Source organism: Sinohyriopsis cumingii, chromosome 18, assembly GCF_028554795.1.
Source record: "Sinohyriopsis cumingii isolate HCF-2022 chromosome 18, ASM2855479v2, whole genome shotgun sequence".
NCBI classification, from domain to species: domain Eukaryota; kingdom Metazoa; phylum Mollusca; class Bivalvia; order Unionida; family Unionidae; genus Sinohyriopsis; species Sinohyriopsis cumingii.
In genome coordinates, this window is record NC_142978.1 from 15,088,360 (window position 1) to 15,105,018 (window position 16,659).

The 16,659-nt window shown below is 36.2% G+C and overlaps 1 protein-coding gene across 2 annotated transcripts in view; it reads right to left on the minus strand.

Moving 5' to 3' along the window:
* The window catches only part of LOC149776135 (sperm-associated antigen 1-like), a 98,711-nt gene that overhangs the window by 14,662 nt on the left and 67,390 nt on the right, over positions 1 to 16,659 (minus strand). For both annotated transcript variants that reach the window (XM_089942404.1, XM_089942405.1), the window contains 3 exons: positions 14,486 to 14,666; positions 8,524 to 8,973; positions 1,228 to 1,302 (listed from right to left, as the gene is read on the minus strand). In XM_089942404.1, coding sequence (XP_089798530.1) covers positions 1,228 to 1,302; positions 8,524 to 8,973; positions 14,486 to 14,666 — 706 coding nt within the window. The remainder of the gene's footprint in view (positions 1 to 1,227; positions 1,303 to 8,523; positions 8,974 to 14,485; positions 14,667 to 16,659) is intronic.

The following is a 16,659-nucleotide window of genomic DNA, read 5'->3' on the forward strand; positions in this document are numbered from 1 at the left end:
AAAATTGTGCAGGAAGGATATCCAAAGGGGATGACACAATGAGTTACTGCATGTGACTCTATAAAATTTAGAAATTTTGTGCAGGAAGGAGGTCCATGGGGGTGACACCGTGAGTTACAGCAGATGACTGTCATTAAAATTTTGAATTTTTGTGCAGGAAGGAGGTCCATGGGGGTAACACCATGAGTTACCACACATGACTGTCTATAAATTTTTTGAATTTTTGTGTGGGAAGGAGATCTATAGGGGTGACACCATGAGTTACCACACTGGGTGACACCAACCCTAGTGATGCCACTGCTTCAAGTTTCAGAGTAGGTGCAAGAAAATTATATGCAATATGGTATTATGGGGGCCTTGATAACACAATCTGCTATGCAGCTATGATGTCCAAGGTTTGATCAACTGCTTCATACCAACAGAAGGGTAAGTGAATCATTTATCCAAAGCAAGTGACTGTCCTATTACATATGTTTAACAGATTAATGGAATTTACCTGTAATACATTTTTATGTATGTACTGCTAATTGCTAATATTTTTTGCTTCCATTAAAAACATATGTAACCATTAATGAACATCATAATTTTCTTACTACTTGATCCTAAACAAGTTCTCCATTTTTACTGCTATTTCAAAAACATTTGGGGCCCTGAGTGGCCGAGTGGTCTAAAGCGCTCTACGTTACGGATCACTGCCATCTCGCCTCTGTCTGTGTGGGTTCAAGTCTAGGATTTGGCCAATGTGGGTATATGAGAAAGCTTGCCAGTAGCTTCTCGTGGGTCAGTGGTTCTTCCCGTTTTTTTCCCCGGGTTCTTCCTCCACCATTAATACTGGCAGCTGTACATAGCCGATCATGTGCTGAAAAATGGCGTTAAACCCAACAACAACAACAAAAACATAAACATTTAGAGTAGTAAAAGTAACCATATTACAGTAATGTATCCATGCTCTTGGATTATTGTGAAAGTATACTGGCCAGCAGGGACAAATGCCATCTATACTTGATTATAAGCCAAATCTCACTGCAAACAACAAAGACTGTCCAATCATTGTATAATGCACATGCAGATTTAGGTCTATATACTTTGTTTACTAATTACTGCCAAGAAATGACCCTGATATTGCAGTACATTATTGACAGCATATCTGGGTCTGTGCAGCTTGGAGATGAAATTATATAGCAACTAGTGAGAAAAGACAAGTTTAAATAAATCCCCCAAACTTACCATCTTTAATGAAGTGGTCATGGACACATCTGGTTATTATGGTGAGCATTTTATCATCAAGCTTGTTACTGACAACTGAAAAATAATAAATCATCCTTAACACAGAACCTTGCTATAGAGTGGATCTTACAAAAGTGCTATTTTAAAATAAATTTATGAAAATAACAGAAACTAGTGCAAAAGACTGAGAGAAAAAAAATGAATGAATTTAGGAACTATGTTTGAAAAAGTCAATAATATTGATTAATAAAGGATAATATTTGCTGTGAATCATTTGTAAGACTTGATTGTTTGAAGGGATCAGTCAAAGAAGTTTGAGTAAACAGACTTTATGATTTGACAGGTTTCACAGTATTCTGAAAGAGTTTTAACTGTCAACTTTAGTGACTGTAGGGAAAATATATGAAAAACATCAAATAATTAGTGCAAGATAGATGGGTATGAAACAGCAATGTTTTTTTTGTTCTGTAAATTTTGTTTCTCAAGGAATACTTACCTGATGATATTAACATTAGGAAGAAGCTAAGTTACATCTTGAATCTCACAGAAATACAAAACATGTTGTCTTTCCCATCTATATTCAATAAAGACAAGGAGAAAAACTCTTCCAACCTTTCCATTTATCACCTAACAATACTTCTAGGAGTCTATGGTTGCCTACCAGGTTCAGCTTGAGATACACCTTGATCCGGATGCTCACACTTGCATGGAGGTGTAAAAGGGTTTAACAGTAATGTGATTGATTGGGTATGTATTCTCTGTGAAACATAATTGACCAAAATTTGCTCTCTCTTTTTACATTCCACAATCAGACTAATGTTAAGAGAATAACTAACAGAAGGACATAAGGCATGGCATTCTACCTCTACCATGGTCACATTCAACGGAATATGGATTCTTCTTTTTGACAGTAAAGTGCACTCCTAATATCAAACCAGCACAACTGATGGTCACACTGTGATGACAGTACAATGGTAACAGAAAAGGAAGCAAATGAATTTTCTTAAAGAGTATAATCACTAGTAAAGTGCTTTTTTATGCCTGTGATAGGACAGTGCTAACTTCAAACTGGTCTGGTAATGGTCTTGATAGGACAGTGCTAACTTCAAACTGGTCTGGTAATGGTCTTGATAAGACAGTGCTAACTTCAAACTGGTCTGGTAATGGTCTTGATAAGACAGTGCTAACTTCAAACTCATCTGGTAATGGTCTTGATAAGACAGTGCTAACTTCAAACTGGTCCGGTAATGGTCTTGATAAGACAGTGCTAACTTCAAACTCATCTGGTAATGGTCTTGATAAGACAGTGCTAACTTCAAACTGGTCTGGTAATGGTCTTGATAAAACAGTGCTAACTTCAAACCGATCTGGTAATGGTCTTGATAAGACAGTGCTAACTTCAAACTGATCTGGTAATGGTCTTGATAAGACAGTGCTAACTTCAAACTGGTCTGGTAATGGTCTTGGCTGTAGCCAACAGATCTACCAGATTCAATTCTTCTCTCAGCAAAGCTAGAACATGCAGACAGAATCTTGAGAAGGGTGACTGTGTATGCCAGCCAACTGCACCAATTATGTCTCAGATTGTCATGTTCCATTCTAATGTAAGGTTTGCAGAGATCACTCTGATTTCATGAGATGAGATATACTTGATTATTTTAGATCTCAGAATATGCTGACTGAATTATGAACTAGAGTGTGACCCTGCTATAACATTATGGCTGGGGTGACTGGGTTATAACCACAAAATGTGACTGGGTTATACACTGATCTGTGTTATACCACCAAATGTGACTGGGTTATAAACTGATCTATGTTATAACCAACCAAATCTGTCAGCTGAAGAAAATGATGTATTAACAATCCACCCTAAAAAATGAGGGAAGATACTGTGGACTCATTGACACAGCTATCAGCTATCACTACTGTGGACTCACTGACACAGCTATCAGCTATCACTACTGTGGACTCACTGACACAGCTATCAGCTATCACTACTGTGGATTCATTGACAAAGCTATCAGCTTGTTCCAGATAAAACAAGAAGTAAGTAAAACAGTTATTACATTTTTAATCTTTATTTTATTGCATAAATACGATGTAGCATAATCATAAATAGTCAAGTGTGTGTACTAGCCAATCGAGTCTGTTTTTATCCATAATAAAGTAATTCCAACACAAATGTGCATAAAAAAGCATACTTTCTACCACAAATAACATTTACTTTGTCTATCTGAAACCTGGCATTTAATTTTTGTTAATACTTTAAGGTAATCTTCTGAAACAGTCACATTTACTGGACATGTCCAAGGGTCTGATTTCTGACCAACAATAAATGCATAATTCAGACAGTGAGAGTTTTTGAAAAGAAACCTGTATTTAGGCTTGAAAAGCACATGTACTTAGCTACAAATTCACACAGAAGGTCAAAGGTATTGACTTCGTAAAGCTTTGCTGCTGAGAATTCAATAGGTATGTGCAAAGGTAAACTGCCTGAACCCAGTTTGGGAGTAAACCATTTGAATGTGATGTGTCAGTTCAGAGTATGATGAGATTTGGTTCCACACTGAGCAAGCCTAGAAGGCAAAGGAATTCCTGCCTGTAGATTCCCCTGAGCATAACAAAGCCACCTGATTTTCAATGCCCATTCCTGAGGGAGATGTTAACCTGTGTGTTGAATTCCATACCTAGATGAACAAATTGTTGAGAAGGTACTAGGATGGATTTGTCCTTGTTGATGTAGAAATCCAGATTTGTAAGCAGTGCAACTTGGGTGTCATGGTGTTTCCATCAAGAAACAAGGAATGTGAATGAACTGATTGAGGGCACTTGAGTTGATGACAGGATGCTAAGTGCCAATTGCCTTTTGGGACCAAAAAAATTCCGGAATAAAATCCTGGTGGATTTATATTTCAAACGATTTCTACCACCCTTTTATGAAAAAAGTTGTTTATTTTTTGCTGCAAGGTGGTGTCTTTGAATGGGTCTGTTGGAATGTGTGTAGCTGATGGGACTCTGGACAGAGGAGAAAGTGTTTTGAAAGTGATGCACAGTGAAGGAGGTGGTTGTGTACAGATACTTTGGTGTTTGAGTTGTGTCCCTTGGTTCCTATTGTTGGTTTCCTGAAACATCTCTGTATTCGTGTTACAGCTGAGGGGGGGTGAAAATTTGTCTCCTTAGTGGCTTGTTTGCATACTTCATTGATCTGGCCATTAAAAAGTAGATTAAAGGATAATGGTTGTAATAGTAACTTGAGGAAGGTGGAAGTGAAGAGCAGTGCATCTCAAGCCACCAACTGCAAATTTGCAGCTGTTCTGATGGCATAGGCTCAAGTATGTTGAGCAGCTCTGTTCAAGACTTGGGCCATTCCAAAGTCTGGTTCCCATGCATGTACCATGAAATTGGGAGTAAGGGATGATAAGTTTTGTTCTGCCTGTTGGAAGATAGTCATTGATACCATGTCAAACATAGAACAGAAAGCTACTGCATTGTGGACCAACTGTTGAGTGCCATTGAAAGATGTTTGATCCATACAAATGGAGTACGGTTTTGACATCCCCAAAGCCGTGGTGTCTCAGTCAACTGTTGGGGTGTCCAAATGAAAAGATAGTGTATGGCAATAGTAGAACTGCTGATAGAAACTTTATGGAAGGTGTTTTTGTGAGAAAAAGAGATGGCTGATACTGGGGTCTTGTAATTCATGACGTGAACAGTTCAAAATGTCTGTGATTCTGCCAGGCTGCAGAAGTAATTTGAAGTTGGATTCTTCCTTTTCGTGAAAAGATCAATAGATGCTGGAGCTCTGATCCAGGTGGTTGATAAGATGGGAGGAGGAGGACAGAACCCTAGAGGTAAAAGGAGGAAAACATCTTCAGTGGAAGCTCTGAAGGCTGAGTATTCCCATGACAGAGTGAAATCAAGAAGTGATGAAGGAGCTTGAGAGCATCCATTGTCATCTTTGCCTGCATGAGGTAAGGCTAACATCTTTTGAGTTGCCTAAGAAGGACCTGGTGCAGAGTGTTGAGGTCTGCCGCTGACAAAACTTGTGAAGCAACCTAAAGTAGAAATGGTCATTTCCAATCAGTCACCAACCAAAGAGTCCCTTCTATTTGCCAAGGGTCAAGAGAATCGAGAGGTGGCATCTGTTGGAAGCTGAGGTACTAAGCCTGGCATCATAAATGAGTGCTGTTAGGCCAAATGTGGGTTAGACTTGTCTCCATAATTGCCAGTATATACCAGGTTTGACAGACTGGATGACATACTTACTATCAGGAACTTTCTGTGTTGAGGTCTTTGTCACTGAAGATCCCTTGCAGAAGGCCTAGGCCAATTCAAACAGAAATAGGCCATGTATGTAGAGAGGACATCATCTGAGTCACAATGATGGGATGTGTTACTGGTTGTTTGATCCAAGTGACCAGTCCCTATATAATTGGTTGAGCGAGATATTTGTTTTAGCTCATTCCCTCTTTGTTTATCATCAAGAGTTGTAGCGTGGAACCCTGAGAAGGCAAGGCCTAAAGGTATCACCAGCGATGAGGAGTACTGTGGTTGTGATAAAGGTGCCGGGGATGTATCTGATTGTGTAGATTTCTGGTGCTTTGTAACTAGAGAGCCCTTTGTTGATTTATCTCCCTTATCCACCAAAATTCCCGCAATGAGGACATGTCACTATGTAGGCCTATGATGTTTTCCTCTTGAGCTGTGCATTTCTGTGCTTTGCCCGTGGTCTAATCTGTAGGACAAATAGAGCAGAATGAATAAACCTGTTGTTGCCCTGCACCTGTCTCTTATTATTGAACACAAAGTCAGTGCAGAGCTATGCCTTATAGTGTTACCTGGATAATAGCAGAAAAATTTAATAAAGCTATGAAGTGTCTAGATAAAAACGAAAGTAATTCACCATACTACCTGTAAGATGTTCAAGGACAACCCATACAGGTAAATGCAAGGACATGTGGCATCCAGATGCTAAATGCATTAGCAGAGAAAACTTGCCTGTAAATAACCATCGTGGTATTATAAAACTATTAAAGAATTTCTATAGGTCTCAGGGACTTGTATGAACATAAATTGCAAGTATGGCCCAAACTTATTGTGAAGTCTCATAGGCTACCCATGCAAGTAGCTAAGTACAATTAAATGTGTAAAGATGACAAAGTGTGGACAAAAATTGTAAAGGCAGAATTTTGCCCCCATAGAAAGAAACAAAAGTTGGACATATGTGAAATGAGAACTCCTCCAAGTTGAATCAGAGTTAATTCTGGCTTTGTGAGGTCTCTCGTGGTGAGAGCATGCTTTTCTGCATGAAAGGAAATATTAACTGAGATATTCATTGAATTCTGCTGCCAATCCCTATATCAAGGGGAGATCACTCTGCCCTAGTGCCACCTAGGTGGGCATATAACGTTTAGCTCTTATTTTGTCAGCTAAAATTGTTATCTGGGAGGTCTGGATTTGTGAAGCAGTAGTAGTTCTCCTTAGGTATTATGACTGGGTAATGTATTTAGGTATTATGACTGGGTAATGTATTTAGGTATTATGACTGGGTAATGTATTTAGGTATTATGACTGGGTGATGTATTTAGGTATTATGACTGGGTAATGTATTTAGGTATTATGACTGGGTAATGTATTTAGGTATTATGACTGGGTAATGTATTTAGGTATTATGACTGGGTAATGTATTTAGGTATTATGACTGGGTAATGTATTTAGGTATTATGACTGGGTGATGTATTTAGGTATTATGACTGGGTAATGTATTTAGGTATTATGACTGGGTAATGTATTTAGGTATTATGACTGGGTGATGTATTTAGGTATTATGACTGGGTAATGTATTTAGGTATTATGACTGGGCAATGTATTTAGGTATTATGACTGGGAAATGTATTTAAAGAAGAAACATGTATGTCCTTAACGAAAGGCTCTTCAGCTGTTATCATCCTATCCATTGCTCCAAACTCCTTTTCCATCTGGACATCTCTGAAAGGAGCCAGGGTTCACAAAGGAGTTTGTTTGGACATGAATGATTCACCTGCATAAATAATCAATGCTTGTTTCTAAATAAGTGAATATATGTTTCTAATATATGTGCATGAAAACAACTAACAATGAGCACCAATAAAACCACACTTGAGCACAAGATCAGAAAAAACCTGCAGTCCACAACTGATAATAAAATGACTTTATCAACAGTCTACAAAATCAATTAAGACTATGTGACAAGATACAATGTATACTCTATCAAGTGATAGTAAAACCTGGTAAACTGTAGCCATCTAGTACTGAAGGGAGGTAAAGGGAAGGAATGGGAAGAGTTTTTCCCTTCATTTTTATGGAATATAGATGGAAAAGATAAAAAAATTAATCTTTCTGTGACTTGGATTTGAAAGGTAGCAAAGCTTCCTTCTCCGATTTACGTGAAAGGGGAATGTATTCAAAGGAGAAATAATCTTTGTCAGGATGATATATGCATGAAAAATTCATAGGCAATGATTTAATTGAAAACTTATGCAAGTGTCATAGATAAATGGATATGCACACTAATATACTGAGCTTGGAAATTATTTTTTTACATGTGGATGTATCTACAGGAGTAATTGTACTTTGAAACAAATTACATTACAATGCCCATGATGTACCACTACATAAGGGGTACAAACATTGAGTTTATAACAGCAGTGATAAATAATGCTGAGAAATTGCAACAATTCTTGTAAATTTCATATCTACTTTAATAAATGTTTTATAAGGAAACTTTTATTAGTATTTTTGCAAATTAAAGCACCACCATTATGCATAATTTTCAACAAATAAGTGTAATTATCTCTGTAGTTAACAATGCTGTCTTTTGATTTTGTCCACCACATACATATCCAAACTGCCAGTCATGTGATTGCATGACAGAGTTCGCCTTTACTCCTAATACATACTTAGTTATATCTGCATGGAAGCATAGATCTACTGATGCATACATTTTACAGAGTTAGAACCTAAAAGATTATGTTTACAAGGCGGACACCCTGGATCTATTATGGAAAAAAAACTATGCTACGCATCCAACAGTTTTCTACAAAATTAAACCTAAGTTTCATTGACACTGTAGATGTTGGTATTAGATTTTCATAGATGTATTTGGAATGGAAGACGACATAAATCTTTGGCATGGACTGTTTATTGAAATGTCTACTTTGTTAAATTTTTAAACAAGATTAACAGACACTGAACTGATAAGTTCCATGCTAAAGGAATTATAAATTATCAAAAAGGTAAATATTGTCACAGTTTTACCATTTGGGATTTCTTCAGGTGGCACTTGTTTCAGCAGCTCATAATAGGGCTTGAGTGACTCTGCTGACTTAAGAGAATTCCATGCTGAGATGAATTCATATGGCGTAGTTTTCTCAAGCTTTGGAACACTGGGAACTACTTTTGGCAGACCTACACTCGTCTGCTTGACTGTAGATTTTGTCTTTTGTTCCTGTAACTTTGATTTCTGTGTGGTAGCCTCACTGGTTTTTGTTCCTGAACTGGTTTTACTTGATTCTGAAGAAGGCTTTGGTTTCTGTACTGCTTCTTCTTTATCTATTTTAGGCTGAACCTTAGACTGGTTTTCTATATGTGATTTTGATTGGTGAACCTTGGACTGGTTTTCCACATGTGATTTTGACTGGTGAACAGTTGTTGCTTTCTTCTTGTCTGCTTGTTGATACTGTCTTCTAAACTGCCTTGATTCTGAGTCTAGAAGAAACACAAAAAAGACAATAACACAAAAGAAAAATATTAATTTCTTTAAAGCCGAAAAATTTGTTAGTGATTCAAAAAAATAAGACTGATACAGTACAATGATATTTGCATTTATATATTTGTCCTTATCTGGTCACAGTTGGACTCCTGTTTCTCCAGCTGTGCCCTTGTGCCTTTTAGTAAATACAATTTTAAAGGGTCCTAATAAACATTTACGCATGTGTGTGTGTGTGTGTGTGTGTGTGTGTGTGATTTGGATTTTTAACATAGCTTTAACACTTTTTCAGTCATATCACTACAATGTCTGCAGTGTGGCAGTTTATAGTGATGTGTAGCATGATATCCCACCCAGACACATTATCCTGACACCAGGCCGATACACTGGCAACATATTGTAAAAGATGCACAAAAAATAACTGTCTATAATGTTTACAAGTCCACCAAGTCATTAAGAGATTTTATCTTATTTCAGTGTAACCTGCCTTTACAGACATCTCTATATTATGGAAACTTAAGTGTTCCCAAGGACACTATACATGTCTTTCTTAAAGTGAGCACCTGTCCAACACAGTAGTGTAGTTTTTGTTCCACCAATGCTGCTAATAAGTTATCATGACCTATGATATTCTTATCATTACCTGGGTAGAATTGGGGCTGCTATAATCATTGCCAGATGCTTGGCACTAAGGAAATTGAGATGCTAGAACTGGGTATAAGAGTAACTAAGATCACTGTACATGATTCTGGTTCTTTGGTAAGGCTACATCAGTGATTGTATCAGCTGATCTAGAGCCAGTTAAATTCCACTACTTTGGGTCAGTACTGGTGTTATTCATATTAAATTTGTATTTATTATGTTTTTTCTCCATGATTATAAGTTATATTTGTATTTAGTACTTGACCTTGTCCAAAATCAAGTTCATATTGTACCTGACCAATAACTTTAGTTTTGTAAACAGATAACACACAGCTAATATTTTCTCTAGGAGTGTATGTTAAGTATTAGGATCATTATAAATAGAAGTAAACATATTTATCAGGGTCTGGGTCATGGTTATTGGAATTTCCCCATAAAAATAATCAGCCTACATGATATTTACCATATTCCATATTGTAATATTAGTAACAGAATCTTCAAGAATGGAAGTTTTCATTATGTAATAGTATTTTAAGAAGATACAAATTGTGACCTAGGTCAAGGAGAGGGCTTTATAATCTTGTTTGTGGAAAAATGTATTCCTGCAATAACATCTACAATAACATCTGAATCCAAAATCAATCTTGTTGTTGTGTTCAGTATTTCATTTGGTCTGGAATTTATTTATTCAAATTATTTATTCACTGGAAATACAAAGTGCTCATCAACAATATTCTTGGACAGAGATATTAACTGGGAATTATAGTGAATTCAAACAAGAACATCTAGGACTATATTATTGTTATTCATCAAAAGACTTGTCATTGCTCCAGTGGCCTAGTGGTTAGGGCATCCACCTCGGATGTGGAAGGTTGTGGGTTCGAACCCTGGCTTAGCCATACCACAGACTCATAAAAATGGTACTAGCAGCTGCCTTGCTTGGCACTCAGCATTAAGAGGTTAGTGTTAGGACTGGTCGGCCTGGTGTCAGGATAATGTGACTGGTTGGGACATCATGCTACATGTCTGTGGCATGATGCCCCAGTGCTAGACATCACTATAACCTGCCACACTGCAGACATTGTGGCAAAATCCAAATCACTCCCTCACTCAAAAGGCTTGTCACATCACCATGTCACAGTCCACTTCAGGCATATCAACATCTAAAGCATCAGATCTTATTTCAAACAACACTGAAATTTAATTAGAACTTTTATACATTAGAACTGGTGACAAAACCCTTTGGAACAGTTGTGATTTAATTTGCATTACTGTAAATTCTTTTAAATTTTCACTTTGTGATGTAGGGCAATAAATTATCTGTTGAATTTCACAAAACCTGCTGGTTTTCAATCTTTGCTATTACTTTAAGATCTTCGAATCATAATACTGGTGATTCCCAATAAAAATCACTATATCCAGTCCTGCCATTAACAGCAGTTGACCATATCAAAAGTTGAAATATGATCCATTTGGTGCTGTTTTCAGTCTAGGAATGAACTCTGCTACTGACTTTCCTGGGAATGGCAATTTTGTTTGCCTGGACCAGCTAAGCTTATGTACCATGTTTGTTGGTATGAGTCCCAATGGCTGTGCCACAAAATACAAGTCTGCAACTCTGTGAGAGACCTGTAAATGGTGCTGGACTATTCTTTTTCATCAGCAAGTTTTCTGCCTTCAGAGACACTGTCATAAGAATGTTGTCTACTCAGGGCATGAGCAGCAATCCTAACAGCATCTGAGTTTCTGTCTGTTTTTTTAATGTGCTCATTAACCCAGGATACATGTAATTTCGTGGCAGAAATGGTTGCCCATCTATACTGCATCCTCTGAATACTGATGTCACATATGGTTCTAACTGCACCCCATACAAATGAAACAAGTGTGACGATTACCCTGCCAGTTCAAACTGTTTCACAGCAATTAGCTCTGCTCATTACACCTGACATCTTAGTAAGAGTAAAACAGGTGAAAATCAATCCCACATTGCATATGCTATCTGTGCCATGGACGCTAACACCAATGCAATAGTTCAGAAATATTAATGAGCAGCACAGGAAGCAATTTATAATTATTGGCCAGGTTAACATGAAAACAAGTCAGTGTTGAGCTGATTTGTAAGTACTCACAATCCCACATGTAGGCAAAAGATGGTGTCAACTGAATCAATGCATGACAAATTTAACCAATGAGGTGATAAATTATTCACAATGAATGAAAATGGAGACTTAAAGCATGTTAAAAGGTGGAATTGTGAGGCCCTCATAAGAAGCATGGACACCAGCGCAAGCAGAAGTAATAACTGGCAACTATTGGGCGTACTGTGCCAATCTCTATTACTCCAAGTGAAGAATACTCTTGCCTGACTTCCTTTCTAGGCAAGCAGACAACAGTCTAGCACCACTGCTGCTAACCAAGTCAAAGATGATTTTAATAGGGTTTTTTTTTAACTTGAAGGGTCTGAATTTACAAGATAGTTGACAGAATCCTAATGTATTATGTTTATGTGATGCATCTGAAGAACTTACCTGTTTACAGAAGAAAAACACATACAAATACCACATCCTAATGATGGATTTAAATAATAAATGTCAAAAATACAAATAAGTTTGCCGTACAGATATATCTATATTGACGATGTTGAAATCTTATGGGATGTTTAAAAAATTAAATAACTGAACTTGAGTTCATCCTTCCAGAATTTAAAAGTTATTTTATCTGCTTTATTATGAACATTTAGGCCTCAACTGCTCTCTACTGACTTCAAATACTGTAGAAGTTTAAAAGCCTTAAGCATTGGGGTTTCAAATTTGTGTACAACTGTCTCTTTTGTTTCAAGTTTTAGAGGTCACAGGCAAGACAAGTTTGACTTCTGTCAGAGTTACTGTATATGTGAAATATTACAATATTCCGATGACTAGCTATACACTGAGAAAAGGTACAAGTCATGATGTGAAAAAAAACACTGAATACATTGAGAATGGGCCACTGCTTGTAACATCTGCATGGGATTTTTCCTTTCTTAACATTCTGAGATATTTAACAATGATTTCAACTTCTACAATAATTTTGTTTGTGAAATTACAGGAATACAATTCTTCCTGCAGATTCAACTGTTCTATTCAAACCCAATATGTAACTGGTGATTAGATGAGCTTTCACCAGTACCCCGCTATAGGGACCTTTATCTTAAAGAAATGCCACTAATTTAAGCCATCAAAATGTTTGCGTTAATTATAATCAACAAGATACCGTATATACTCACTTATATATATATAGAGTCCAACAACAAACAACACAGATCATGATCTGCCATCACATAATGTTCCAGCAAATTAAGGTCTGTAAAATTTGTTCTAGTCATTATTCCTAACAAAATGCATAGACTGAAATCTGTCAGTGCATTATGTGGTGGCAGATCTGGGCCTGTGCAGTTTTGCAATAGGACATGGCTTGTAAACATGTACACCTTTCCCCTCAATAAATCATGCACAATAGGGTCCAAAAACATAGACTGCACTAAAAGCGAGGAAGTGAGTTATTGAGTGTCCTCCATAACAAAATGATACCATCCTCGTTGGACATAAAGATAATCACATGGGAGGGGGGAGAAATACCATCCTCGCTGGACATAAAGAAAATCACATGGGAGGGGGAGCAATACCATCCTTACTGGACATAAAGAAAATCACATGGGAGGGGGGAGAAATACCATCCTCGCTGGACATAAAGAAAATCACATGGGAGGGGGAGCAATACCATCCTCGCTGGACATAAAGAAAATCACATGGGAGGGGGAGCAATACCATCCTTGCTGGACATAAAGAAAATCACATGGGAGGGGGGAGCAATACCATCCTCGCTGGACATAAAGAAAATCACATGGGAGGGGGAGCAATACCATCCTTGCTGGACATAAAGAAAATCACATGGGAGGGGGGAGCAAACTGGTATGTTTAATGGCTGAATACTCATTAAAATCACACCAGGAATTATTGTCAAGAAAGGTTTTTTCTAATGAAATTAATTGTTTTTAACCTTTTATTTCAAGATGCCCAACTGTTGAGGGACCGTTAACATTCCAACTGGTTTCAACAACCTTCTCATGAATGCAAAAACACTGTAGATAATGGTTGTTGTTGAGTAGTCTGGTTCCCTGACCCATCTGATCCCTGCTTTGCTCTTTACTCTTATGGAATGCAATGCTTGGACATACAATACGGGCAACTAGACTAGTTACTGATTCAAATTCACAATCAAATAAGATTCCTTTTATTAACAGAAGGAACACATTATTCATGAAACAGATGTCTTCACTGAATGTAAATTTTTTAAAAATTGTTCTATTAGTAAAATATTTATGCCTCGATTTCATTGGAATGAATAATTAAACTTCTCATCCAGGAGGAAATCTCCAAATGCCAATTCGGGAATTACAAATTAACTACAAATTATTTTATAGAACTTCTCATTAGTAAAATATTTATGTGAAACATAAGTTTATGTTATCAGGTATTCATTTCACTTGGTTGTCTTACTATCAAAGATCGCATTTAAGAATAATTATGCCAATTTATGTTAGTTTACTTACAATGTGTTCTCAACAACAAAAAAAACATTTTATAACAGTGTTAAATCCATCACCTGAAATGAGCTGACCCAACACTCAACCGGGTCCGCAAACTCAACTGTTTTCGACAATAACATGATAGATATATCTAGGTTTCAGTTTCCAATTTTGACTGCCATCTAGTGAACAAAGTAACTTTAATTTCTCAAATGTTAACATTGATGTCTGTGGAAACTGAATTAGTGATATAAACCATACTGGGGGGGGGGATTAACATTTAAAGACCTATTTCATTTTACCTCCTGATCCAGAATTGTTTTGTTTGGAATGATTATTTTTCTGGCTACCCTCTTCCTCTACCTCCTCAATAACCATTCTCTTCCTTTGTTTTGGAGCAGGCTTTGTACCAGCCTTCTCTGATGATGATGACGGCTTTGAAGCAGTGCCACTTGGCATTTGTTCCTTTATCTTTTCAAGATCCTGGAAAAAAAAAAATGTTGATTTAAAAACCAGTAACTTACTTTGGAATATATGGCTCTTCTAATATTTGCAAAGTATCAAGTAATTAAAAAATTGCTGAACATAAGAATATATTCTGAACTAAAGACAAAAGCCTAAGAGTAATAATTTCCAGTAGAATGTTTTGGCAAAAGTTTAAACTTTCCAAACCAAGTACAATTCTTATTTTGACATATTCACTCACATTAATTAATGACGTTATAGCAAGCAAGATTACAGCATTTTTTTTTATATCTTTCATAAACCATACTTCCAGTATGGAAACAAATTGTACAAACCATAAATGTATTTTCAGATATAATGGCTAACATAAGAGACCATATTCCTAATTAGAATGACTTCATTCTATAAAATGATTAGGGTACACAAAGATTTTTTTAACCAATAACATGTTACAGCATATGTAGTGCACCTATGCCCCCCCCCACTTTGCAGTTCACCTGTTATCATTACTTTTCTCTAAACTATTTTTACAAATCTGACATAGTCCTACAAATTCTACCTTTTCCATGTCATTAATCTGCAAACAGGTACTTGGTGTTTATTACCCCATGTCATTAATCTGCAAACAGGTACTTGGTGTTTATTACCCCATGTCATTAATCTGCAAACAGGTACTTGGTGTTTATTACCCCATGTCATTAATCTGCAAACAGGTACTTGGTGTTTATTACCCCATGTCATTAATCTGCAAACAGGTACTTGGTGTTTATTACCCCATAAATTTCTCATATACAAATATCAGTATTAGATTATTTACCACCTACTACATAAAAAAGACCTCTCAAAGCCAAGGAGTTGTAAGCTCTAGTATAGGTGTAAAAACGATTTACAAATAATCTGCCTAGGGTTTATATATATTATTGCATATGAAAGACCAGACCTTTCCTTGCAACCATCTTTATCTAGTTAGTTTGTTACTTATGTAACAAAACTTGTCAAAGGCTTGTGTAAATCAAGTTCATAAGGCATTACAAATTCCAAGTTTTAAAAATCACTCAGAGTAGACAATATGATGCCTTAAACCACCGAGTACTGTCCAGCATTTATATAAATACTGACTTTATATATTTTCAAGAATGCCTAAGTCAATATTTCAAACATATATTTGGATCTAATGCATGTAAATGACTGGTTGAATGTTAATGTTTACATCAGTAAAATCTATGACATGTTGGCAATAAATACAGGTTGTCAGTTCACAAGATTGATCTGGTTGCTTATATTGCATCAAAGCAAACTATCAAAGAGGACATAACACAAACTCCCAGATGAAGTTACTGTACTGATGATATGTTTATTTATAATACTTCCTGAACAATTATTTCATGATAAAAAGACGTTTTTTTTGTTATTGCTTGTATACTTTGATTCCATCCAACTACTTATATGTATCCCATAATGTCATCAGGTGTAATCAACAGTATCTGTTCACATGAAGAAGTGACTAACTTGATAGTTACAATTATTCGGACAGCTCATTCATATATATATATATATATATATATATATATATATATATATATATATATATATATATATATATATATATATATATATATATATATATTTATTTATTTATTTATTTATATACATACACAACCCTGAAATAGCATTATGAAATCACTTTCTGCAAGTTTCTGCTTTATTTAAAATAATCAGGAAACAAAGAGGTTGAGAATTTTAAAAGGGAATGTAATTAAAGTCAAATTAAATTAAATCATTTTACCTCCCTGAAATGGGGAATTAAGTTACAAGGATATTAATATTATTTAGATTTCAGTAATAATTTGAGGATTATGATGTTAGCAAGTGCATCAAAGTGGAAAAAAGGGGTTATGGTTGCATGTGTGTGTGATTTATTTTTTTAACGTAGCTTTAACAATTTTGGTCATATCAAGATGTTTTCCACAATGTGGCAGTTTATAGTGATGTCTAGAATTGGGGTTTCATG